Below are 27,916 nucleotides of genomic sequence, written 5' to 3' on the forward strand. Positions count from 1 at the left end.
CTCCGAAAACCTCCCCCAAAATCTAGGTCGTTCAGGCCAGTTGTTTTTGGCTGGCTCGGCTGGCTCCCTCTCTGCGGCTGTCAGGGTCTTTCATTCTTCCATTCTCCGATTCACCCCCAGCAGCGCAACTCAGCTGTAAATGGCGGCCGCCCATTCTACCGCGTCTCAGCTGATCCGACTCCAGGCGTGTTCGTGGCCAAACAGCTCTCCACCGCCACGAACACCGCTGAATCAAGGATCTCCTGGAGCAGGGACACTTTGCCTCCCCAAACCTCCAAAACAGGTTTGCTGACTCAGACAGAAATTTCCTATATTTTCGGTGTTAAACCATAGTCCGGTGGAGCGATAATTCCACCCCTCCTTCCTGCTTCCCCACCGGAACCTCTACAGAAATCTGGGCAAAGCACCTCGTCTCTCAGGAACCTTGTCCTGAGCCAGGTTCTTTGATCCCTCTTATGGTGGCATTCTTCAGTCATCTCCAGAGAAGCACTCTTCAAAACCACTCAGCAAAGCTGGTGGAGGCTTGCTACTCCATCAGTCAGCTGGAGCTCTGCACAGTCTACCTGGCCCTTTGACAATTTTGTCACCAAGTCACTGGGCAACACATACTCATTTTAAGTGATAATATGTCCACCATGGCCTACATTTGCCATCAAGGAAGGACTCCTTCCATCAAGGAAGGACTTAGATTATGACCAGGATGCGATTGTCATCATGCCGGCCACCCATCGCCCTTCGACGAACTGCATCTATTTGCACAGCTGGTCAAAGTTTTATTTTTATTTTATTAATAGAGATGAAAGGGACCGTTAGGTCATCGAGTCCAACCCCCTGCCTGAGCAGGAAACCCTACAGCACCCCAGCCAAATGGAAGTCCAATCTCCTCTTGAAGGTGTCCAGAGTTGGGGAGTTCACCACCTCCCCTGGCAGGCAGTTCCATTGGTTGATCGCTCTGACCGTCAGGAAGTTCTTCCTTATTTCCAGGTTGAATCTCTCCTTGGTCAGCTTCCAACCATTGTTCCTCGTCCGGCCCTCTGGTGCCCTGGGGAATAAAGAGACCCCCTCCTCACCGTGGCAACCCCTCAAGTATCTGTAAACTGCTATCATGTCCCCTCTAGACCTTCTTTTTTCTAGGCTGTCCATGCCCAGTTCTCTCAATCTCTCTTCGTAAGTCTTGGTTTCGAGTCCCCTAATCATTTTGGTTGCTCTTTTTTGCACCTTCTCCAGAGTTTCGATGTCTTTTTTGTAGTGAGGTGACCAAAATTGGATGCAGTACTCCAGGTGGGGTCTGACCAGGGCATAGTAGAGTGGTATTAGTACTTCCCTGGTCTTGGAGCGTATTCCTCTGTTGATGCAGCTTAGGATTGAGTTGGCTTTTTTGGCTGCTGCTGCACATTGCTGACTCATGTTTAGTTGATTGTCCACCAAGACTCCAAGATCTCTTTCGCAGTCACTACTGCTGAGTGGGGTATCTCCCAGGCTGTATGTATGTCTAGGGTTCTTTTTGCCGAGGTGGAGGACTCTGCATTTGTCGGTGTTGAACCTCATTTTGTTGGTATGGGCCCATTGTGATAGTCTGTCTAGGTCTTCTTGTACTCTGAGCCTGTCCTCAAGGGTGTTGGCTACCCCCGCCAGCTTGGTGTCATCTGCAAATTTTATTAGTTCCCCTTTTATTCCCTCGTCCAGGTCGTTGATGAAGATGTTAAAGAGTACAGGACCCAGGACAGAGCCCTGTGGTACTCCACTGTCTACTTTTTTCCATGTGGATTTGGTGCCGTTGAGGACAACTCGTTGGGTGCGGTTGGTCAGCCAACTGTTTATCCATCTACATGTGTAGTAATCTACTCCATTTTTTTCTAGTTTGTGGATTAGGAGATTGTGGTCGACTTTATCGAAAGCCTTACTGAAGTCCAAGTATATGAGGTCCACTGAGTTGCGTTGGTCAACTGACTTGGTTATGGTGTTGAAAAATGATATGAGATTGGTTTGGCATGATTTGTTTCTGATGAATCCGTGCTGGCTATTGGATATGATCTTGTTTGTTTCTAGGAAGTGGGTAAGTTGTTTTTTGATTATTTTCTCCAGTATTTTTCCAGGTATAGAGGTCAGACTGATTGGTCTGTAGTTACCTGGGTCGGTCTTTTTGCCTTTTTTGTGGATGGGGACTACGTCAGCTCGCTTCCAGTCTTCCGGTAGGTCTCCAGTGATCCAGGATATTTGGTAGATGAGGAGGAGTGGTTCCGCTATGGTGTCTGCCAATTCTTTTAGGACTTTGGGGTGAAGTCCGTCTGGCCCTGGTGATTTGTATTCGTTGAGTTCCCTCAGGTAGTCCCTCACTGTGCTTTTGTCTATGTTGAGTTCGGTTCTGGGGCAGTTTGTTGCAGTTAAATTGCAGATTGGTTGGAGGGAGGTTCCCTTTTGTGTGAAGACTGATGCAAAGTAGGCGTTGAGTAGCTGTGCTTGGTCATTGCTGTCTGTGATTTCTCTACCCTCTTCGTTTTTTAGTGTGACGATTGTTTCTTTGATTTTCTTCTTATTGTTGATGTGTTGGAAGAATCTTTTTTTGTTGTCTTTGACTTCCGCTGCAAGGTGTTGTTCATATTGTGCCTTTGCTGTTTTTATTTTTTGTTTGCAGGAACTGGCTGTTTGCTGATATTCCGCTTTGGTTATGAGTCCTTCTTTCCATTGTTTGTACTTAGCTTTTTCTCCTTTTATGTCATCTGCGAGGGCTTTGTTTAGCCATGCAGGTTTAGTTTTGGTTTTCCTGTTTTTCCTTTTCATGGGGATTGCATTGTTTTGGGCGTCTATGATGCTGTTTTTTAGGATCACCCAGGCTTCCTGAGTGGTTTTTCCTTCTAAGAGTTCGTTCCAGGGGCATTGTTCAAGGTTCACTCTGAGCTTGTTAAAGTCCGCTTTTCTGAAGTCTATGTTGAATTTGAGGATGACGTGGTCGCTCTCTCCCAGTTTCCCTTCTTCTTCTGTTCCCTCTATTGTTTCTTCCCTGTTTGTTAGTATTAGGTCTAATATAGCATTCCCTCTGGTTCCTGTTTCAACTTTTTGGGTTAGAAAGTTGTCAGCTAGACTGGAAAGAAATTTGGCAGACTTTCCGCTTGGTGCTGAGTTAGTTTTCCAGTTGATGTCTGGGTAGTTGAAGTCCCCCATTATTGTCGTGCTGTGTTTGTTGCATATGTCTGTTAGTTGGCATGTGAAGAGGTCGTCCATTGTGTCTGTTTGATTGGGTGGTCTGTAGTATACTCCAATTGTGGTGTTGCTCTTTTTTTCTTTTATGTTGACCCATATGATTTCTAGGGGGTTATCATCTTTGGTTGGATGTAGTTCTGTGGCAGTGTAGTGGTCTTTGATGTATAGTGCAACACCTCCTCCTTTCTTGTTTGACCTGTTCTTCTTGAAGAGGTTGTAACCCATTATCTGTGTGTTCCAGGCGTGTGTTTCGTCCCACCAGGTTTCTGTGATTCCAATTAGATCGTATTGGCCCTCGTGTATTAATAATTCCAGTTCATCCTGTTTGTTTTCCAAGCTTTGTGCGTTCGTGTACAGGCATTTTAGATGTTTGTGTTTGTTTGCAGGTAGAAATTTTTTATTCTCAGGTTTGTTTGTAGGCTTGTCCCGTTCCCCTTCCTTGTTTTGTTCAGTGTTTTGTCGTATAGTTTGGTCACCCTCCCCTCTCAGAGCTAGTTTAAAGTCCTCCTGATGAGTTGGGCTAGTCGGTTGCCTAGGAGGTTCTTCCCCGCTCTAGTGTAGCTGATGCCAGGCAGAGGGGCTATCGCTGATTCATATTCCCCTTTCAAAAATCATCAGGTTCCTAGTACAAGGGGCTGACTGCCAGCACGTTGCACAGACAGGTAGCAGTCCTATCCTCTGTTATTGCAGGTCCATGTGGCGAACCCCTCAGACAGTTTCCCACAATTCAACAGTGCATCTTCCATTCGGACAAAATTGTCCTACGTTTGAACCCCACCTTCTTACCAAAGGTGAATCCCACTTTCCACCTGCCATAGGAACTAGTACTACCATCATTCTGTTCATGTCCCTTGGAGCCTGGATCAGAGATGGCATACTTCAGATGTGAGGAGGGCCCTTCGAATCTACATTTACTGCACTTTCTCATTCCGCAGATCAGAGGCTCTTTTTGTGACTTTTCACTCTTGCTCACTCAGAACAAAGGTTTCTTACACCACAATTGGAAGTACGATCTCCAAAACCTACGAGCTCGCAGCTTTACAACCTCCAGCAGGCATAATGGCACACTCTAGCCACAATACTGCTACTTTGGCAGCTTGGGCCATCCAGGCACTATTGGATGAAGTGTCAGTGTTCCAAATAGCATCTGAGAAATAAACTAAGTCCCAGTCCAATTCTCTCAATCAGAGCTTGATTTATTAACAGAACCATGTTAGCTATGCCATTGTCATTCCGATTCTGAATACTTCCCAGAATCACACCTAGGTTAAGGTTCATCTTACATTCCCCACACCCACAAGTTCATCACGAGAGCCAGTCTGTGTGCAGGGGCTTATCAACTTCCTCTTCTCTTCAGTTGAGGCAGAACAAACGGTGGCCTTGGCTTGGAGAAAGGAATCTTTGGTTGTGTCTAGTAACTTTCCCCTCTGACTACTCACTACCCCTCCCATCCCCCCTTGTGTTGTGTCAGGCTGAACTCTCTAACTCCAGATGAAAACTTCGGCCTGACAGGTGGCCTCCCTTCACAAAGAACCATCTCCTGGAAAATTAGAATAAACACATAGGGGTTAGTATCAGTTAAATCAATTAAGACATTTTGGTTTAGTTGGGTAAGTTTCATGAAACCGCTTAATTAATCTATCAGCTTTGACATCCCGGCTCTTAACCCAGTTACTTCTGACTGGGGGTATCCTTTCCAATGAATCAGGTACTGCAGTCTGCCTCGGAAAATGCAGGAATCTAAATTTTTTTTTACTTCATAGTGAGTCTCCCCCTGAACCACCGGGGGGGGGGGGGAGGCGGCTGTGCACATGGCCTAATGTTGGACCCAATCACAGGCTTTAGCAGGCTGCAATGAAATAGGGGGTGAATCCTCCCTGGGATTCTAGGCAATGTGAGCTGCACCGTGACCGGGTTGATTACTTTCACAATTGAGAAAGGGCCTAAAAATTTTGGACCTAGGGTTTTTGCTAGGCAGCCTTAGCTGGGTGTATTTTGTTGACAGGAAAACTTTATCTCCCACTTTTAAATGGGGTTGAGGAGATCGGTGTTTGTTCGCTTGATTCTTGTAAGCTTTTGTGGCCTCTTTTAGCACCTTCTTGGTGTCCTCCCATCCTCTCTTCAGTTTCTCCATCCACTCCGCCAACGTGATGGACGAAGGAGGTTCAATAGTTAGTTCCGGCATGGGAACTAAATCTTATCCACTGGTGACCTGGAAAGGAGTTAGTCCCGTACTGCTGTGTACAGAGTTGTTGTACACTACTTCTGCAAAAGGCAGTAGTTCAGCCCAATTGGTTTGTTGGTAACTCACATAACATCTAAGGTACTGTTCCACTAGGGCATTAGCTCTTTCTGTTGCTCCATTTGTGGAAGGGTAGAACACAAAACTGAGTCCTTGGGTGGACGGGATGTGTTTCAGTGTGAAGTCGAATCGTTTGAAGTATTGAGCCCATCGTAGTTGCCTAGGAGAAAGCTTTCGGGTTCTTTTTAACGCCTCAAGGATCAGTCCACACCTCGAAAGGAATTGGTCCACCCTCTAAGAAATGTCTCCATGCCTCCAATGCCACTCGAATAGCAAAAGCTTCCTTCTCCCATATGGCCCATCTCCTTTCTGTGGGGTTCAGCTTTTTGGAAAGGTATGCACATGGCAACAGCTGTCCTTCGCCATTCTCTTGTAGCAACACAGCTGCTACTGCTACATCACTGGCATCTGACTGAATCACAAACTTTCATGTTGGGTCCGGATGTTGCAGGATTGGTTCCTTTGCAAAAAGTCTTTTTAGACCTTCAAAAGCCTTTTGGCATTCTATTGTCCACCTAATTGGCTGAGAAGGTTTGGGCTTAGTAGGAGTGGAACCGGTTTTTAGGAATTCAGTTAAAGGCAAAGCAACTTCAGCAAAAACTGGAATGAACTGTCGATAGAAGTTTGCGAATCCTAAGAAACTCTGCAGTTGTTTGCACGTGCAGGGAGCTTGCCAGTCAAGCACAGCCCTCACCTTGGCTGGGTCCATCTCTATGCCTTTGTTTGAGATGCGATATCCTACATAGTCTACTGAAGTTTTGTGAAATTCGCATTTGGAAAGTTTCACATAGAGCTTAGCAGCCAAACGTTTTTTCAAGACTTGCCTCACCAATTTTTTTAAATTTTTTAAAAATATATTTTATTGGTTTTGCACATAAGGTTACATAAAAGAAACATAAAACAGTGCACAGTGCATGTGCCCATTACCCGACTGACAATAACCGTCACCACCACCACCAATTGCGGGGGGTTCAAATATTTACTAGATTATGTTCTTTTTCCCCCCCCTTAGCTCTAATTTGCATTTGTTTACTATCCAGAGTGATTGGAGTTTATTTTTCACATTTTCGTCACAAATTCTACTCAACATATAATCTTTCACCTTATTCCACCATACCATCAGCTTCTCCAATTTATTTTCATCAAACTTGTTTAATCTTATTTCCATGATTTCAAAATGAATGTGATCAACCATGTACCAATACCAGTTCTGTAATGTCCGTTTTATAGACTCTTTCCAACCCAATACCACTACCGCTTGAGCGCTTTCCAATGCTGCAGTTTTTATTTCTTTAAAATCTCTTAGTTCTCCAATGCACTTGCAAGGAGAGTCCAATGTGGGTAATACTCCAGTCTGATTGGTCGGAACTGAGTTTAATTATAATATTATAATATTAGGCAGGCACCGCCCCTCAACCCCCCAGTCTTAAAAACTCAGTTGCAGTAAAAGGGACTTTGAGTTTCTGTTCTTGGAAATTCTTTAAATTTACCAAGAATTTTGGTAAATTAGGGATTTTAACTGTTGCTTTCTCTTTTTCTTTTTCTTTTAGGAAGAAGAGGAACCATCGAGGTCCCCTCCTTGCAGCTTCCCCTTTAAGGGGACTAGCTCAGAGCTGCTGCTCCCCCCCTCCCCCTCTCCAACTCGGGAGAGGAAGGGAAGCAATTATTTTTATCTGGGGAGCTACCAGGTCCCTAACCTTCGCGGTCATACCTGGGAATAAGGAGGCAGGTGACACTGGGGAAGGTCCGCCGCCCCCAGCGAATATCCCGGACCACCAGGAGTATCGAGGCCACCTCGACTGGGGGGAAAATACTTCAGCTCGGCGCCAAATTGTGGCGGGAAGCACAAGGAGCCCGTTGCCATGACAATGGAGCGGCGGCCATTTTAAAGTCCCTGGAGCAGCCAATTAAGCAGAAGCTCTGCCGAAGCGTCGGAGGGTTCCCAAGGCAACAGGGGAACGCCGGCCGTTTAAAAAAAACCCAAAAAAAAATGAAAAGAGAGGGAAGGGCGAAAGACCAGGCAACCTTTGGGGCAGACGTCATGGAAGCGACGTTTTAAGTCTGCCCAGATACACGCAGGCGTGGTTTAACATTTGACCTGCTTACTACGTGCTTGGAAGGAGTAGACCAGTGCAAGCTGCCCTTTATCTCTTCTACCGTGAGTGTTTTAAGGGGACAGAGATTATGGCTGATCAAGTGGGAGAGGAACCAACAACGGCTCCTAGACCCCATACCCCCAGAGAAAAGATTAAAGGGGATAAGCCTAAGACCAAGACATCTCAGGGCTCCTCCCTCAGGGAGGCAGAGAAAAAAATCAAGGCCCTTGAGAAGCAGCTTGAAGCAACACAGAGGCAGTTATTACCAGCAGCCTCTCCTTTGCAGAGCCTTCCTTTGGCCACTGCACCACCGCCCTTCCCCATGAACATTACAGGGGTAGCAGGCTCGGCAACAGATAGAGACTGGTCCCCAGACCGCCCTCAAATTCCACCTCTCTCAGCAACCCCTCTTAGTCAAACTTCCAGTTGGCCTAACATCCCACCACCTCCACAATCAGCTTATGTGACACAGTATGGTCAGATACCAACTGCTACATTCACACCAACGACAGCAGGACTGAGATCCTCGCAGGACACTTGGCAGCACATGCCCCCAGCCTTGCAGGACATCATAGCTCAAGCCTACTCCCACGGTTTGGCAACAGGGGCCCAGCAATATACGGCAGCTGCCCCTTCCATAAGGGATAGGGATCCTTGGATAGTTCAGGTGCCTCCATCTCTGCCTGAATCTATGAAGGAGGAATTCTTACCGGGAAGGAAGCACAGCGATGGGGAGGCAGAACTTTTCGGGGAGGAGGAGATCCCAGAACCACCGGCCTTCACGGGCCTATTTAAGCAATCACTTTTCCGTGTATTGTTGAGCAAGGCCAAACAAACTATTGATGCCGCAGGTGAGGGAAAAGAGGCAGGGGCACCAACACCTGTTACAACAGGGGGTTTGTTCAAGGTGCGCCAGAAAGAGACGGAGAACATTCCCTCATCTGAACTGTTTATAGAAAACGCGAAAAGGGCATGGAAGCATCCATCAGCAGTGCACGGGCCTTCTGTGGTGGAAAGAAAGTTTTATACTTTCGACCAAGAAATGGAGGACTTACTGGCTCCCCCAACAGTGGATGATCCAGTGGCCAGCCTTGTGTCTAACGCATTGGTTCCCTCGGAATTGGCGGATGGCCTAAAACCTGAGGATAGAAGGACAGAGTCGCTAGTGAGGAAGACTCATCAGATGACGGCATGGGCGTTCCGCGCAGCATCCACACCTTCGTTTTTTAATCGAGCTACTACCCTATGGATCCAAGAGATGCAGACCAGGGTTAACCCAGAGGATGCACGTTTAAGGCAGGACCTAAACAAGTTATTAGCTGCCACAGAGTTCTCGGCAGATGCCACAGTTGACGCAGCGAAGTTTGCTTCCAGAGCCATGGCGGCCTCGATATCCTCTCGAAGGATGATTTGGCTCCGAAGTTGGCAAGCAGATGCCAAGTCTAAATGGAACTTAGCAGCTGCACCCTTTCAGGGAGAAAAACTGTTTGGACAGTCCTTAGATAAGGTACTTATTGAGGACAAAGACAAGAAAAAGGTGCTGCCAAAAGCAAATAAGAGATCTGAGATACGGTTCACTCCTTTCAACCATAGACAGCCCTTTCGGGCAGAGCCCTCTTCAACCCCTTCCCAAGGTTTGAGGCCATATTTTCAGGGCTCTTACACCTAGGGAGTGTACCGCTCGGACAGATACTTCAATGATTGCGGCAGAGGCGCACAGCAGGGAAGACGCCCCTCCAGAGGCTCAAACAACAGGGGATATAGACGTAACAAATGACTGGACAGACCGTTATCCCCTCGGTGGCAAACTGCAGAACTTTGCAAGCACCTGGGAGACCACATCCTCAGATGCATGGGCAATAGCCACCGTTGCTCAGGGGCTGAAAATCAATTTTCTTCACTTACCCCCAAATTGATTTCTACAATGTCCATTCACCACAGACCCCCAGAAGAGGGAATTACTACGTCAGGAGGTCAACCACCTGCTGGAGACAGAGGCAATAGAAGAGGTCCCCTTTCAACAACGGGGCAGGGGATACTACTCAATCATCTTTGTGGTGCCCAAATCCTCAGGAGGTTGCAGGTTAATTCTAAACCTGTGCAACTTGAACCTCTACGTGAGATACAAGAGGTTCAAGATGCATTCACTCCGTTCAATTCTGGCTTCCATACGTCACAAGGACTATCTTACCTCAATCGACCTAAGGGAAGCATACCTACATGTGCCCATACATCCATCTCACAGACAATTCCTAAGGTTTTGTCTGGAAGGTGTATATTACCAGTACAAGGCTATGCCCTTCGGCCTGTCCTCAGCACCCAGGACATTTACAAAATTGCTGGACATCCTCACCGCCAGACTCAGACAACAACCACTAAGGATCATGGCGTATCTCGACTATATCGTCATCCTCTCAAAGTCTCCGAAACAGGCACACAGGGATTTGACTTTAACCATCCAGACACTTCGGTCACATGGATTCACCATAAACTTCAACAAGAGCCACTTGTCCCCAACAAGACGTCTTCTACACCTGGGCTCAGTTATAGACACGAACCTTTGCATCGTATACCTATCACCAGAACGGCAGACCAACATAAGATCTTTGGTAAATTCCGCTCAAAAATACACGAGGGTCCCGCTCTCATTCCTGTCAAAACTGCTGGGCACACAGTTTTGTGCCCAGCAGACATAGTACCATGGGCAAGACATCATTTACGCCCCCTCCAGTGGTTCTTGCTACCCTTTCAAAGGAGAAAGACAAGTCATACACACTGGAGAGTGACCCTCAGCCCACGTCTAAAAAGGTCTCTGACCTGGTGGGCATCTACAGCAATATAACAGGGTTCGTCCTTCAGGGGTCAAATCCCAATCGTAATAACAACAGATGCCAGCCTGACAGGCTGGGGGGGCCCACTCATCCGGACAGATGGCACAGGGCCTCTGGTCATCATGGGATCTGCAAGAGGTGAATATCAACTACTTGGAGCTCAGGGCAGTATCCTTAGCTCTACACAGCTTTTCCCACCTGGTTCAAGGTCAGGATGTACTAATCCTCACAGACAACGTGGCGACGCGGTCGCACATCAACCACCAGGGGGGCACGAGGTCCCGAAGATTAATGCAGGAGTCAGAGACACTATTCAGTTGGGCCGAGACTCACTTAATTTCCCTCTCAGCGGAGCATATCTCTGGCCAGACGAATACTCAGGCGGATTGGCTCAGCCGCACGACTATAGATCCGGCAGAATGGCAACTAGAGCCCAAAATTTTTCAGGAAATCACCTGCAGGTTCGGCCACCCAGCGGTCGATCTCTTTGCTACAAGGCAGAACACACAACTGCCACGCTTCTTCTCCTGCTTCCCATCATGGGGTGCAGAGGGAGTGAACGCACTCAGACACCCGTGGCCTCGGGAACTCCTCTATGCATTTCCTCCAACATGCATAATACCGAAGGTAATCAGGAAGATAATTGCGGAGCGGGCAGAAATCATTCTAATAGCCCCATATTGGCCAAGACGAGCGGGGTTTGCTGACCTAGCGGACTTGTTCATCGTTCCCTACTGGAGGATCCTGAATCACCTGATCTCCCTCAAGCAGGGGTGCATAGTACATAGTACACCGTCTGAAGGATCAGAACTTGCCAGACTCCGTCATCTCTACCATACAGGCAGCTCGAAGACCATCGACAAAACGCATTTACCAGGCCACCTGGTCAACCTTTTGCAAATTCTGCCAGCAACAAGGGGTGGAGCCGCAAACAGCTTCTCCACTTCACGTGCTAATTTTCTTACAGGCAGGCTTAGATAAAGGACTTGCCCCAAATACCTTACGTAGGCACGTGGCAGCACTATCCACCATTCTTGTGCAGGATGGACAACGCCCTTTAACACGGCATCCTTGGATTAAAGATTTTCTGCGGGGGGCCACCAACGTAAGGCCTCCGACAGTGCATAGGTATCCAACATGGGACTTAACACTTGTATTACAAGCTTTGACGGGTCCCCCATTTGAACCAATTAGGACAATTGCCATGAGATTTCTGACTATCAAGACTGCCTTCCTGGTAGCGATTACTTCGGCCAGGAGGGTGTCAGAGATATCAGCCTTGTCGGTCAGGTCAGACCTTTGCCAATTTCACCCGGATTGGGTTGTACTCAGGTTGGACCCAGCCTTTGTACCAAAGATTAATTCCTGGTTCCATAGGGCACAGGAGGTGGTGCTACCAGACTTTTGCTCTCATGGTACCCATCCGTCTGAACTAAGGTGCCACAAATTAGATGTCCGGCGTGCCTTAAAAATCTATGTCCGAAGGACTCAATCATTCCGAATTTCTGAGGCGCTCTTTGTGTCATTTGCACAGAATTCCAAGGGTAACAGGGTTTCATCACAGACGGTCAGCCGCTGGATACGTGACTGCATCGCGGATGCCTATAAAGCAAGAGGTCAACCGATCCCAGAGGGAATAACGGGACACTCTACACGCAGTGCAGCGGCCTCGGCGGCCTGGACCACTCAGGCATCTCTTGAAGATATTTGTAGGGCAGCTACTTGGGCAAAGCCTTCTACGTTTATTAAATATCGCATAGACACGTTTGCCTCGTCAGAAGCAGCCTTTGGGAGGCGGGTGCTGCAGGGGGTATGTTCTACTACAGCGCCCCTGGTCAAGCCGAGCCCTCCCTCTAACTAATTAAACTCAGTCCCGACCAATCAGACTGGAGTATTACCCATGTTGGACTCTCCTTGCAGTGCATCGAGAAGACCGTTCAGGTAAGTTCAATTGTCTTTCTCTTTGTTTAATTAATATCGCTATTTCTTTTGTAATTATCCAATTAATGTTTAGCATTTTATTTATTTCGTTCTGCACTTCCTTCCAAAATTTCTGAACTTCAACACACTCCCAGAACATATGCATGAAAATTTCTTTCCTTTGGCAACCATGCCAACAATTACCTTTCCCTTGCCCCTGGAAGTGTGCAAGTTGTGCCGGTGTATAATACCATTTATGTAAAATTTTTCTTCTCATCTCTTTAACTCTTATATTCTTAATCTTATATATATTTTCTACTATTTCTTTCATTTCACTTTGGTCTATTTGTAAATCATTTTGCCAGCATCTTGTCAAGCCTTTTATTACACCCTCTTCCGCTTGCGATAACATTCTTTATATATTACTAGCTTGTGCCTTGGTATCGTTAATATTTTCTTTTAATATTTTCTCTAAGCTATTTTCTTCTCTCAAGAAAGCTTCTTTATTCTCACTTTTATTTAAATATTTACATATTGCATTGATCTGCAGCCATTTCTGTTGACCCAGCCACCATTCCAGCCAAGTTCTGCTAACTCTTCCGTCCTTCTCATATAATTGTTCAATTCTCATTATCCCTTTACTATCTAATTCTTTTATGATTCTGCTAAAGTTCACATCATTACCTGTATTCAATACATGTAACGTTGATAATTTTGAGTTTCTAGTTCCCAATTTCCCCTGTCATTTAAACCATATTTCTAAAACTGCTTTCAGAGGGTCAGTTAAATTCTTAATTTCAATTTTACTCCATTTTTAAAATAATAACTCCTTATTATTTATATTATTTATTTCCTTTTCCAGTTTTACCCACTTCTTTTCCCCCCATAACTGTAATTCCATTAATCTTTCTATTTGAAATGCTTCTCTATATAACTCTAAGCTCAGGCTTCCCCATCCCCCCTCTTTTTCGTGGGCAAACAGCCATCTTTTCCTTATTCTAGGTCTTTTGTTTCCTTCAATCCAAAAGTTTAGTTTACTGTCCCATTCCCTCAATTTTGCCCCTGGAAAGGTACCTGGTAAAACCTGAAATAAATACATCATTTTTGGAATAATCATAATTTTAAGGGTTCTAATCTTTGCCATTCTTCTCAACCTTTTTTTCTTCCAGTTTTTTAACTGCTTTGGAAGTCTCTTCCATATTGAGTTATAATTAACCATCACAATTTTATTAGGATTTTTTAATAACCAAACTCCTAAATATTTCATTTTTTTACATCCTAATTTCAATCCTGACACTTTTCGTATCTTAATTTGCCCTTTAGGGCCTGTATTTCAACAAATTATCTCTGATTTCTCTATATTAACTGTAAGACCTGACTGATCTTTAAATTCCTGGAGTAAAAGCTTTATTCTTTTCATCATTTCAATTGGGGTTTCAGTCAATACTATAGCATCATCTGTGAAAAGATTTAGTTTTAATTCAAGTTTTCCTATTTGGAAACTCCTTATCGTTTCTAATTTTATTTGCTAAGTCCTCAATTGCCAATGCAAATAGCATTGGGGAAAGGACTTGCCTCACCAATTTGACATGGTCAGGGAGGTTCTGACTATAGATAAGAATATCATCTAAATATACGAGGACGCTCTCGTAAAGGTGGACGTGTAATACTTCATTGATATACTGCATGAATACTGCGGGGGCTCCTTTTAGGCCAAATGGCATGACACAGAATTGGAAACTCTCCAATGGGCAGTTAAAAGCTGTCTTCCACTCATCCCCCTTCCTTTATTCTGATGCGATAATAAGCCTCTCTTAAATCCAGCTTGGTGAATATTTTCCCCTTTGCTAGATGATTGAGTAGATCCTTCATAAGGGGGAGCGGATAAGTGTTCTGTACCCACACTGCATTTAGATTGCAAAAATCTGCTACCAGACGAATGCCGCCATCTTTTTTCTCCTTAAAGAGAATGGGGGCTGCTATCTTGGAATTTGCAGGCTGAATGAATCCCCTTCTCAGGTTGGTGTCTATGTACTTTCTCAGCTCTTCCATCTCCCTTGGTGACATTGCATACATTCTAGGTCTTGGGAGAGCTGGCCCTGGCTCAAGTTCTATTGCACAGTCTGTGGATCTGTGAGGTGGCAATTCATTGTAATCTTCCTCACTGAAAACTCTCTCCAAGTCTCTGTATTCAAGGGGTACCTTTTGGAGACCTGGAGTGTCCTTTCCTTCATCGTTGCTGCTACTAAGGGCCCATCTGCTCTCTCTTGGGGGAAAGGACTTTTCCTGTCATTTTCTGTGGGAGGAGTAGGCCCTATGCGGAAGAAAAGCTTGTGATATCCATCCTCCCACTTTATAGTGGGGGTCAAATTATCCAACCAAATCAAACTCGGGATGATGGCTTCTGACATTTGGGGGACGACTATGAACCGCAGGAGCTCACGGTGTTGACCTATTTGTAACTCAACTAGTTCTGTCAGGAGTGTGGCCGTGGTTCCGCCTACGAGGGAACCATCCACTTGTTGGAAATGCATGGGTTTGGCTAAATGTTTGGTTTGGATTTTTAATCTTTGCACTACTGCTTTGTTGATTAGACTTCTGGAGCATCCTGTGTCTAGCAGGGCCTTTACTCCCCCCTCCTCCCCCGTGGTGATTACTTTAATCTTTGCCTTAAGGAGGAATGGGGGAATAGGTTCACTCACCATTGGGTGATCTTCTCCAGCCGGTTCCTCATTCCAGTTGGGGCTGGGTCCTGAAGGGATGGCTTCTTCGGCCCCAGGATTATCCTCAGGAAGGAATAGCTCTGTTATTTGAAAATCCCAATGCCCTGGTTCAGAGGGTCTTCCAGGTCTTCTCCTTGCCGTTGCACAAGGCTTGGCTCTTGAGAGAGAGAGGAGGGCTGGTGCCTGGCACGCAGATGCTCTGTGCCATTGTTTACCGCACCGGTAGCAATTTATTCCCCTCATGGACTCTGAACGAGAAGGCCCCAGCTGGCGAAAGAAAGGGCGGTGTCCTGGAGGTTTGTTAGAAGCCCGGGGTGGTGGTGTTTCTTTTCAGTGCAAACCACCTCATCCAAAGTAATTGCCGTGGTGTACCAATTCTGAATGGCCCAAGCGATTCCCCAGATTTCACATGCCCTTCTTAATTCTGGGTCAAGAGCATTTTTAAAAGTATGGATTAATAATCTTTCAGGCCAGTCCCTTAATTTACCAGCAGCTCTTCTGAATTCCCACACCAATTCCTTCACTGGTAGGCCTGCTTATTTTAGCAAACCAATCTGTTTTTCTGCATCTACCTGGCTTGCAATATCTTGAAATCTCAATCTCATAAACTCAATCAACTCCACCACATCGTGTAGCTCAGGAGCAGCTTCATCAAATAGTACAGCTATAAACTGAGCTGCTTCTCCTTCATTTAAAGCCTCAGAAATGGCCTCAACCAGCTCGCGATCTGATGGAAATAAATGGCCATGTTGCCTTACAAATGCTGCAACTGGGTAGAGAAAGTAATTAAGTTTCTTCGGATCCCCATCATATTTTGCCTGGAAGGAAGGTGGGCTGGGCAATCCAGGGTGGGCTGCAGCAGGCAAAGGGGTGTTAACCAATGGATGCATCCTCCTCACTGGTATACACCCCCCCCCCCGCTGAGAAGGGGGCTCCTGTCTCAGTCTTATTCCGCTGGCAGGGGGAGGCACAGGGGGAGGAGGCTGGGCAGGAAAAGAAACAGCAGTCATTTTCACAGTTTCCCTCAAAAGGCTTGGCTACTGGAATTCCTGAGCAGGGGGGAGGTAAGGACCCCACTGGCACTGGGCCCATCTTATCCCTGGAATATACACAGTCGAATGCGTCTTCATCTCAGGGCATTCCCCAGGCTCTTGTCTCCCCTGCTTGGGGCCTCCCCCATCAGATCTGGGTGCCAGCCTGGGCTCAGAAGGAAGGGTCACCCAGGAAGTTTTCAATTCTGTTGCAGCACCTTTAGGGGTTTCACTCGCAGCCATATGGAAAGAAAGGGTTTCTTCACTTTGCCGGGTCTCCTTCCCTAACCCAGCATTAAAATCCCCTGGGGCTTTCAAGACCCATCCGCGGGTCTGGAGGCTCTGTTTAGGGGTTGTTCCACTTACAGTCAGACGTCCAAAATAGTCAGGGAGATCTGCCAAGGACTCCCAATTGCAGGCTCCCAAATTCAGGCTGGTCGACAACTTGGCTTCTCAGTGATCTCCAATCTGCGGGGGGCGAACAGTTGGCACTGAATTGTGTCTCAGTTCTCTTGGTCAGAGGGTCCTGGCCTCCCACGGCTCCAAGAAGAGACAAATCCTGAGGGGGTGTTGTTTCATCAGCAGCTCTCTTCCGCCATGCTCCTCCCGTGCTTTAATCTCTTTTTGCTCCATCTGGAGGAGGGGTTCTGGAAATTCTAAGCCCCCCTTCCTTAGGGACTTCGGTTAACCCCTTCTTTTGCATTTCTCCTGAGTTTACTCCTCCGCTAGTAGCTGGTAGTGGAGGGAGGGGGGCTCAGGCCCCTGAAGAAGATGAGAATCGGAATTTAAATGTCAGCATTCCAAATAGCATCTGAGAAATAAACCAAGTCCCAGTCCAATTCTCTCAATCAGAACTTGATTTATTAACAGAACCATGTTAGCTACACCATTGTCATTCCGATTTTGAATACTTCCCAGAATCACACCTAGGTTAAGGTTCATCTTACATCCCCCACACCCACAAGTTCATCACGAGAGCCAGTCTGTGTGCAGGGGCATATCAACTTCCTCTTCTCTTCAGTTGAGGCAGAACAAATGATGGCCTTGGCTTGAAGAAATGAATCTTTGGTTGTATCTAGTAACTCCCCTCTTGACTACTCACTACCCCTCCCATCCCCCCTTGTGTTGTGTCAGGCTGAACTCTCTAACTCCACATGAAGACTTTGGCCTGACAGGAAGTTTGTCAAGCAGCCACCTGATCCTCTCCTAATGCTTTCATTAAATATTATAGAATTGATACCTATGCATCTGTTGATCCAGTGTTTTGCTGGAGGGTTCTTCAGAGGGTGGTTGACCATAATTTGTGACCTTCCAATATTACATTCCCACCCTATCGAGACACCTAACTTTGGTATGTCCCACATCACTACAGTCTCCATCCCCAGGATGGAGAATAGGAGTTGGAAACATACCTGAATGCTTCTTCTCATCTGTGGTGGAGACTGTAGTCACTTCCCTCCCCATTCTTTTCGACTATCCTTTTTTCTCTGTTTCTTCTTCCTATCCTGGCTGAAAATCAGAGTTCTAGCCAACACAAGCCAAATCTTCTGATCTGCAAAATCTGGGGAAGCAAGGCAGATACCTGAATGCTTCTTCTCATCTGTGCTAAAAGATTTGGCTTGGTCCTTCAATCTGAAAGGCCAAGGACTACCCATGTGACTACAGTCTCCGCCATGGATGAGAAGAGGTGTTCAGGTATGTTTCCAATACCTAATTTCTCTATACATACCTGTCATGTTTGTAAACTATTAATGATTTATTTACAGGGGTTTTCCAAAGAAATCGGGCAGAACTGCCAGGATTGCATCTGATGAAGAAATTCAGGGCACAAAAGATGCTGTTATCCAGGACCTGGAAAGAAAACTTCGCTTCAAGGAAGATCTCTTGAACAATGGCCAACCAGTATGTAAATAGTTTTCTTACTTTATGTATATTTGTATATACTTTATGTATAGTTTTCTTACTTTATGTATATTTGCATTCATGTGAATTTCAATTTTATATGATCCTGTGTTCAATTATAGCTGGTCTTGCATAGTAGGAGACAGATTTTCAAATACAGAAATGAGTTGCAAATCCAAACTGAAATATTCTCTATTATGGTTTTCCATCTTGCACTGAGATTCGGTGTAGAAGATATATGGGGTCCCAATCCTTATTTTGCACTCGGATGTTTCTTCCAATTACGTGATGGAATTTTTCCTTCCAACTTATAATTACTAGATTCTGTAAATGTTGCCTCTGGTTGATGTATTTATTATTTCTTTGAATACAGTATGGATCTGATATATCTTTTTATATTACCATAAGATATTTACATGATGTTTATCATTTTTATTTAATCTATTTATATTACATTATTACTTTTCAGTATAAAGATATAGACTAATAAGGAACTTTTGCTCTTAGCAAGATAAGGTAGGAAAAAGATAAATAAGTACCAAGGAACATTTAGTTTCAGGTCCATTCCTACTTTCTTAAAAATGAAAGATTACTACATGGACTTTCAACAAAAGACAATAAATATATTTAACATCTATGGAGACTGCAGGAGTCAGGCATCAATTTTCCCCTAAGCTGCGCTGTGCACTATAGCGCAGAAGGTTTGAAACCTCCGTGCATCAGTTTCCAATTTCAGTGCAGATCCATAACCATCTGTGGTATGGTAGGTAGACGGGGGGGAGTTGGGGGGGAGCTGCAATGGTTTTTCTCTGGCAAATGGCATGCGTGCGCAAGCTCTTCGTTCTGCTGCCGGTCCTCTCCAGCTTCTAAATCAGCAGTGGCAGAGTCTGCGTCCCTGGCAGGCAAAAAGCCATTTCCTTCTGGGAGGGGCCAGCCCCCTCCGCCACCCTCTCTTAGCGCCAGTCAATCGCCCTCCAGCAGAAAGGAGGAGGAGGAAAAAAGGCAACCTCGCAGAGGGGAGCCAAGGAGGAGTGATCCGCACTTTCATAAGCTGGATGGTCAATCTTTCCCTGCTGGATGGCAATTGACCATCCAGCAGGGAAAGCTTACGAAAGCACAGATCGCTCCTCCTCAGCTACCCTCTATGAGGTCGCCTTTCTTCCTCTTCCTCCTTTGCCTGCCGAGCTCTATCGATGCCACCACAGCCACACACACCACCGGAAGAGAGCCTGCCTCTTCCTGCGCCTCCTTCCCGGTCCTGAAGCCCTTGCTTCTGGATTACGTCGAGAGATAGAAAATGGGAGAGGAAAGAGAAAAAAACAGAAATGGTGAGAGAAATGAGAGCAAAAAGGGAGGAGAAACAAATGAGAGAGAGAAAGGGGGAAGAGGGAGAAGTACACAGAAATGAGAGAGACCTGGAGGGAAAGAATGAGAGAGAGGGAAAAGAGGAAAAAGAGAGAAAGAAAAGTGGAGAGAAAGAAAGAAAGGGGAAAGAGAGGGAGGGAAACAGAGAAGTGGAGAGGAAGGAAGGAGGAAAGGAAAGAAGAAGAAATGGAGGGTACAAGAAAGAAAGGAAAGGAAAGAAGGAAGGAAGGAAGGAAAAATGGATGGAACAAGGAAGGAAAGAGGGAAGGAAGGAAAATGAAGAGAACAAGGAAGGAAGGAGGAAGAATGAAATGAATGGAGGGACGGAAGGAAAGACTTTGGGTGGGGGGTGATTTTTTTTCTCTCAACATACCTTCAAACAATACAGTGTACCATCTAATTTTGAAGGAATAAAATGCAGTATTTTGTTAGTAACTAATATCAATCATCCAAAAAGTTGCAAAAGTTTTTTTTCTAATTTTGTCATCCAGTTAGATACCGTATATATACTCGAGTATAAGTCGAGTTTTCCAGCCCAAAAAATGGGCTGAAAAACCCGACCTCGGGTTATACTCGGGTGAGTGAAAAGTCACCACAAGAGGGCTGAGGTAGCTTGTGCACGAGACGGGAAAAAAGCCAGTGAGGTGGGGTGGGGTGGATTCTTGCTTCTGTCTTCTCGACACCCCCCACCCCACCCCACCTCACCGGCTTTTCCCCCTCTAGCACGGCGTTGGAGTTCTTGGCTGCCTCCTTTGCTTACAGTTTTTTTCCCTCTCTCGTGTGCAAGAAAAGGAGCCAGCCAACAACTCCAACGCCGCACTAGAGGGGGGAAAAGCCAATGAGGTGGGGTGGGGGGATGTCGAGAAGACAGAAGCAAGAATCCACACACACCTACCCTCACCAGCTTTTCCCCCCTCTAGTGTGGCGTTGGAGTTGTTGGCTGGCTCCTTTGCTTGTGCGCGAGAGTAGAAAAAAGCCGGTGAGGTGGGGTGGATTCTTGCTTCAGTCTTCTCAACACCCCCCCCACTTCACCTCACCAGCTTTCCCCCCTCTAGCGCGGCCTTGGAGTTGTTGGCTGCCTCCTTTGCTTACAGTTTTTTCCCCCTCTCGCGCGCAAGAAAAGGAGCCAGCCAACCACTCCAACGCCGCGCTAGAGGGAAAAAAAGCCGGTGAGGTGGGGTGGGGGTGGATTCTTGCTTCTGTCTTCTCGAGACCCCCCCCCCACCCCACCTCACCGGCTTTTTCCCCCCTCTAGCACGGCGTTGGAGTGGTTAGCTAGCTCCTTTGCTTATAGATTTTTATCCCTCTCACACGCAAGAAAAGGAGCCAGCCAACAACTCCCAACGCTGCGCGAGAGGAGAAAAAAGCTGGTGAGGTGGGGTGGGGTGGGGTGTCAAGAAGACAGAAGCAAGAATCTACACCCCCCCACCTCACCAGCTTTTTTCCCCTCTAGCTCGGCCTTGGAGTTGTTGGCTGGCTCCTTTTCTTGTGCGTGAGAGGAAAAAAAAGCTGGTGAGGTGGGGTGGGGGTGGATTCTTGTTTCTATCTTCTCGACACCACCCCACCCCACCTCACTGGCTTTTTTCTCCTCTAGCACGGTGTTGGAGTTGTTGGCTGCCTCCTTTGCTTACAGGTTTTTTCCCCCTCTCGTGCGCAGGAAAAGGAGCCAGCCAACAACTCCAACACCGCGCTAGAGGGAGGGAAAGCCGGTGAGGTGAGGTGGGGGTGTGTCAGGAACACAGAAGCAAGAATCCACCCTCACCTCACCGGCTTTTTTCTCCTCTCGCACGCAAGCAAGGGAGCCAGCCAACAACTCCAACGCCGAGCTAGAGGGGAAAAAAGCTGGTGAGGTATGGTGTTTGCGTGGATTCTTGCTTCTGCCTTCTAGACACCCTCCCCACACCTCACCAGCTTATTTCTCCTCTCGTGCGGCGTTGGAGTTGTTGGATGGCTCCTTTTTTGCGTGCAAGAGGGGGAAAAAACCTGTAAGCAAAGGAGGCAGCCAACAACTCCAACGCCGTGCGAAAAAAAAGAGGGAAAAAAAAGCCGGTGAGGTGGGGTGGGGGGGGGTGTCGAGAAGACAGAAGCAAGAATCCACCCCCACCCCACCTCACCGCCTTTTTTCTCCTCTCACGCACAAGCAAAGGAGCCAGCCAACAACTCCAACACTGAGCTAGAGGGGAAAAAAGCTGGTGAGGTGGGTGTGTGTGGATTCTTGCTTCTGTCTTCTCGACACCCCCCCACCCCACCTCACCGGCTTTTTTCTCCTCTCACGCGGTGTTGGAGTTGTTGGCTGCCTCCTTTTCTTGCGTGCGAAAGGGGAAAAAAGCCGGTGAGGTAGGGTGGGGGTGGATTCTTGCTTCTGTCTTCTCGACACCCCCCCCACCCCACCTCACCGGCTTTTTTCTCCTCTCGCGCGGTGTTGGAGTTGTTGGCTGGCTCCTTTTCTTGCGTGCGAAAGCGGGAAAAACCTGTAAGCAAAGGAGGCAGCCAACAACTCCAACGCCGCGCTAGAGGGGGGAAAAGCCAGTGAGGTGGGGTGGGGTGGGGGGATGTCAAGAAGACAGAAGCAAGAATCCACCCCACCTCACCGGCTTTTTTCCCCTCTAGCGCGGTATTGGAGTTGTTGGCTGCCTCCTTTGCTTGCGCGCGAGAGGGGGGAAAAGCCGGTGAGGTGGGGGGGGTGGATTCTTGCTTCTGTCTTCTCGATACCCCCCCACCCAACCTCACTGGCTTTTCCCCCTCTCCCTCTCGCGCGTCGTTGAAGTGGTTGGCTGTTAAACAAAATTACCATGCGCTCTGGTAATTTTGTTTAGACGCAGGAGAAAACGAGGGCTTTTAATTTCACTTTTCGATTTGCAGGGAAGAGAGCGACAGGTAAGAACGCGGTTTTCTTCTTCTACCAGTCGAGGGCAAAGCGGGTGTTGAGGGTGGTGGGCGAGCAACTTGTCAGCGGCGAGAGAAACATTTCAGCGGGGAGATAACCCCAAGCTGAGAGTGCCTTTTTAAATCACTCTCCTCTCAGCCTCGGCAAGGTGCTGAGAAGCGGGGTTTTCGGAGTGGGGAGGCAAAAACTCTCAGAATGTCACCGCCGAGGCATTTCTCAAAGGGGCAGAGGTCCCTAAACTTTCCTTTAACCCCGGCGGACATGAAGATGGGAGTGCATGGTCCTCGCCAGCCACCCATCTGCGGGGGCTGCCCCTCGCCAAGGCAGAATTAAATTCAACAACCAAGATATTATATTTTTAAAAAACATACTTTTTTTGACAGTTTTTTTGCCTTTTAAGACCTCTGTCTGGCTGTGCCTAATGTCAACACTAAAAAGTTTTCCCCAGTGAAAAATCTTTTGCCAAATAAGCTATGGATCCCACTGAAGAAATTTTAGACAAATACTCAAAATGATTCTTCATTTGCTTTGTAACCTTAAATAAAAAAACAGTACAGTATTGACTCTGTAATTTCCCCGGGGAGGGGAGAGGAGGGGGGGACAGACAGACAGAAAAGGAAGGAAGACAGACAGACAAAGACCCATAACCACAATTGAGCTCAAAATTTGTTGTTAAGCAAAAGCGTTGTTAAGTGAGAATCACCACATTTTACTCAATCCATGACATTTCCTAGCTCTAACGGTGATGTGCAAGCTAGGGAAGTACCGGTACATCTGAAGACATGTGTAATGTTCTAGTTATGGTTAACTGTGTGGCAGAAAGTGGACTTTAGGTTTGTTTTTTCTATTACAGTAAATGAGGTTGAATGTACCATATATAATTTTACAAGAGCTCTCTCTCTCTCTCGCTCTCTCTCTCTGTATATACACATGCAGTTTATATAGTAGATAATGTACGGTATATTTTTGTGTGCCTGTGTGTAATATTTATGTACACATATGGCATATATACATAGAATTAAATAGTATATTTGGGATGTTCAGTAATACCGTGTTTCCCCGATAGTAAGACCCCCCTGATTGTAAGACATATGTGGGGTTTCAGGGGGGTCGGCTAATATAAGCCATACCCCGAAAGTAAGACGTATGTCTTACTTTCGGGGAAACACGGGGGGTATTGCCGCCGGGCCGATTGCCGAGCGGGGACGGGGCGCGGGAGGAGGCAGCGCTGCACCGGACCCCTCAGGGTGCTCCGCCCGGGATGGGGCTCCTCCCGAGCCCCCGTGCGCCCCTCCGGAGGAGCCCCATCCCGGGCGGAGCAGCCTGAGGGGTCCGGTGTGGCGCTGCTTCCTCCCGCGCCCCGTCCTTGCTCGGCAATCGGCCCGGCGGCATTGCTGGTGTTCCAGGTGGGCCGCCCGGCATAAGCAGCGGTTTCGTGCCTCTCTTGCTGAGCGGGGACGGGGCGCGGGAGGAGGCAGCGCTGCACCGGACCCCTCAGGCTGCTCCGCCCGGGATGGGGCTCCTCCCGAGCCCCCGTGCGCCCCTCCGGAGGAGCCCCATCCCAGGCGGAGCAGCCTGAGGGGTCCGGTGCGGCGCTGCCTCCTCCCGCGCCCCGTCCCCGCTTGGCAATCGGCCCTGCGGCATTGCTGGCGTTCCAGGCGGGCCGCCCGGCATAAGCAGCGGTTTCGTGCCTCTCTTGCCGAACGGGGACGGGGCGCGGGAGGAGGCAGCGCTGCACCGGACCCCTCAGGCTGCTCCGCCCGGGATGGGGCTCCTCCCGAGCCCCCGTGCGCCCCTCCGGAGGAGCCCCATCCCGGGCGGAGCAGCCTGAGGGGTCCGGTGCGGCGCTGCCTCCTCCCGCGCCCCGTCCCCTCTCGGCAATCAGCCCAGCGGCATTGCTGGCGTTCCAGGCGGGCCGCCCGGCAGTCCAGGTTTCATCATTCATTTATCTCGGCTCGGAAATTATGCGGGTCTTTCAATCCTGCTGCTTCTTTTTAGCTCCTTTCCTCCTTTTTTTCGGTGCCTTTCATCAGCTGATGGACCCCAAACATTGCAGACCCTGTGCTTTTCTGACTTACCCTCGTTAAGGATGGAAGGCTGAGTCAACTTTGAGCCTTCAATTTTTTCCAATATAAGACATACCCCGAAAGAAAGACATAGGGGGGCTTTTGGGGGTAAAAAGAAAGTAAGACACTGCCTTACTATCGGGGAAACACGGTAGTAAATATAGAGGGAAATTGTATCTCTTTGAGGCAAGGAGAGGCCAAATATCCTAACCCTAACCCAAACCAGCAGGAGCAGGGGATTGAGGTAAGTACCTAGGTACTTGCATATTTTTTGCCTATACCTGCCTGGGGGGGGGACATATACCTGTTTACCCTCTTTTAAACTTACAGAGCTAGTTTACTGGCTTTCTTTGAAATAAATATTCTAAAACATTTAATCTACTGATGCCTCAATTGATGTAATTTTATTGGTTTCTATTTTTATAAGTTACCAGTAGCCGCTGCAATTTCCATCCTCGACTTATACTGGAGTCAATAAATTTTCCCCGTTTTTGTGGCAAAAGTAGGCGCCTCGACTTATAACCGGAGCGACTTATACTCGAGTATATATGGGTACATTTTCTTTTAATTAAATTCCATCCTTAACATTCCTTCAAACAGGACAACACCAAATATATTGCTAACTTATTAACCATTATGCCAAAGTGCTTCCTTCTTTATTTATACATTTTTTTATAATTCAAGAACATCTTTTGGGATCTTCTGACAAGCAGCTTCAGGGATTCACTTAACAACTATGGCAAGTGGTAAAGTGAGGCAGAACTCACTTAATAACCATCTTACTCAGATAGAAACGTTGGCTTCCATTGGGGTCAGAACAGAAGTTGAGGATTATCTGTCTGACCAGTGCATTCTTTTAGCAGCGGATCAGCAGATCAGGAGTCCATTTTGAAGCTCCACAGAAAACATCTAGGGGGGAAAGCAGGTTGTCCTTGACTTACAACGGTTCATTTACTGATTGTTCAAAGTCACAACGGCCCTGAAAAAAGTGACTTATGCATCTTTTTCACACTTAGGACCTTCGTAGCAGCCCGATGATCGCAGGATCAAAATTTGGCTGCCGTTTCATATTTATGACCGTTGCTGTGTGTCCTGAGGTCACATGACCCCCTATTGTTTCTAATCGATCCACATCCAGGCATGAAAATGTGCCGCTCATACATTATACTTTTCTGCCCACGCCAAAAAAAAATTAGAGGGACATTGTCAGGCATGCCTGTTGTGTAAGAGGAAAGAACAGTAAATTATATAGCCAGGACATTGCTGGAATCCCTGTATGGTTCACAGGTAAGTATTGTTGAATGAATTTCAAGAATCACTGCCAGCAATTAGAATTTCATGTTCTAAATTATAATTGTAAATTTTGATTGTATTTATTTATTTTATTTTATTTTATTTATATGCTGCTCATTCTAAAATGCACTCAGAGAGGCTAACAAGGGGCATAAATACAACAATAGTAAAAGGTAATCAAAACATATTGCTCAATAAAATAAAGGGAACACTCAAATAACACATCCTAGATCTGAATGAATGAAATGTACCATCCTGGATGAGCTGCACTACCTGAGCCACTTGTGTGGGTTGTAGAATCCGTCTCATGCTATTACGAGTGTGAAAGCACAACCAACATTCAAAAGTGACCAAAACATCAGACAGAAAGCATTGGTGCTGAGATGTGGTCTGTGGTCCCCACGTGGAGAACCACTCCTTTATTGAGTGTGTCTTGATAATTGCCAATAATTTCCATCTGTGGTCTATTCCGTGGACACAACAGCATGTGAAATTGATTGTCAATCAGTGTTGCTTCCTAAGTGGACAGTTTGATTTCACAGATGTTTGATTTATTTGGAGTTATATTATGTTGTTTAAGTGTTCCCTTTATTTTTTTGAGCAGTGTACAATAATAAAATCAATATTATAATAGAACAATAATAGCATAAAAAACGAACCATACATACATTACAGTCAATTTAATTCCAGGCCTGCTGGAAAAGCCAGGTCTTAACAGCTTTCCAGAAGACTGGTATGGAGGAGCTCTTACCCAAGGTCCTGCCAACTGACATTGCTTGACGGACTGGATCTGGAGAAGGCCTACTCTGTGGGCCTTTACTGGCCACAGTGAAGTATGAGGGCAGAGACGGTCCCATAAATAGTCTGGCCCTGAGCCATTTAGGGCTTTAAAACTAATAACCAACACTGTAGATTGCATTCAGAGACCGACTGGCAACCAATGCAGCTTGCGTAAAGATGCAGTAATACGGGCATACCTTGGTACACCTGTTATTGCACACACCACTGCATTTTGCACCAGCTGAAGTCTCTAAACACTCTTCAAGGGTAGCCCCATGTAGAGCGCATTGCAATAGTCAAGACGAGAGGTGAGAAGGGCATGAGTGTGGAGCGCCTCCTGATCGAGGTAGGGCCGGTGCGGCGGCGCCTTCGCCTCCTCCCGCGCCCCGCCCCCGCTCGGCAATTGGCTCGGCGGCATTGCTGGCGTTCCAGGCGGGCCACCCGGCTTGAGCACCGTTTTCATGCCTCTCAGGCCGGGCAGATAACAGGTGCGCCGCTCTGCCCGGGATGGGGCTCCTCTGGAGCCCCCGTGCGTCCCTCCTCTCAGGCCAGGCAGATAAGAGGTGCGGCGCTCCCACGGGGAAAGGAGAAGGCGGCGGCTCAAGCCCTTCCCCGTGCGCCCCTCCGGAGGAGCCCCTCTGGCGGTTGTCCGGGCGGGTGAAGGGGGCTGGGGCTGGGACACTGACAGGGACAGACGGTGAGCGCCGCAGTGCTTGGCGAACGGAGAGGCGGTCGCCTCGCCTGCCGCCCCGCTCTGCTTCCCTCCCTCCCTCCGCAGCCTTTGTGTTTTTGGCTGGGGGGGGTAGCAGGATGACCTTCCTGACTGCATGGCATCCTGCATGCAGGATGACATGCATGGCAAAGGGGCGGGGAGGATCGGGAGGCTCAAGCCTCCTTCGGTGGTGGCGGCTGGTTTCTTATTTTTGGGCTTGCACGCATTAATTGCTTTTCCATTGATTCCTATGGGAAACAATGTTTCATCATACGAGCTTTTTGACTTACGAGCCTCCTTCCCGCACCAATTAAATTCGTAAGTCGAGGTACTACTGTATTATATTTTCAAACTTCTATAAAGGGGAAATAAGACTTACCATATGTTTCTTTCTGTCCTGCATTCCTCTTTTGGTGTGAATTCTTTTGCAAAATTTAGACTTTGTCAGTAAAAATCACTAACCAAGGGAATTGTTTTTATGGTATACTTGTATTACTGCTCATACTATATAAAGCAATATTGAATTATTAAACTAGAGTTTTATGTTTATCTTGAACAATAGCAATAGCACTCAGACTCACCATGTTTTCCCAAAAATAAAACCCTGCCTTATATTTTTTTGAACCATGAAATAAGCACTTGGCCTTATTGCTATTCACCCAATTGGGCTTATTATCAGGGGTTATCTTATTTTGGGGGAAACAGTATATATACTTCACAGTGCTTTATAGCCTTCTCTAAAGCAGTTTACAGAGTCAGCATATTGCAGCAACAATCTGGGTCCTCATTTTACCAACCTTGAAAGGA

General features: G+C 47.0%; 1 protein-coding gene across 1 annotated transcript in view; it reads left to right on the forward strand.

The window, feature by feature from the left end:
• The window catches only part of PALLD (palladin, cytoskeletal associated protein), a 170,682-nt gene that overhangs the window by 85,644 nt on the left and 57,122 nt on the right, over nt 1-27,916 (forward strand). Inside the window, exon 3 of the mRNA XM_070757400.1 lies at nt 17,871-18,006. Within this exon, the coding sequence (XP_070613501.1) occupies nt 17,871-18,006 (136 nt within the window). The remainder of the gene's footprint in view (nt 1-17,870; nt 18,007-27,916) is intronic.

The sequence above is a fragment of the Erythrolamprus reginae genome, chromosome 7 (genome assembly GCF_031021105.1).
Source record: "Erythrolamprus reginae isolate rEryReg1 chromosome 7, rEryReg1.hap1, whole genome shotgun sequence".
Classification (NCBI taxonomy): Eukaryota; Metazoa; Chordata; class Lepidosauria; order Squamata; family Dipsadidae; genus Erythrolamprus; species Erythrolamprus reginae.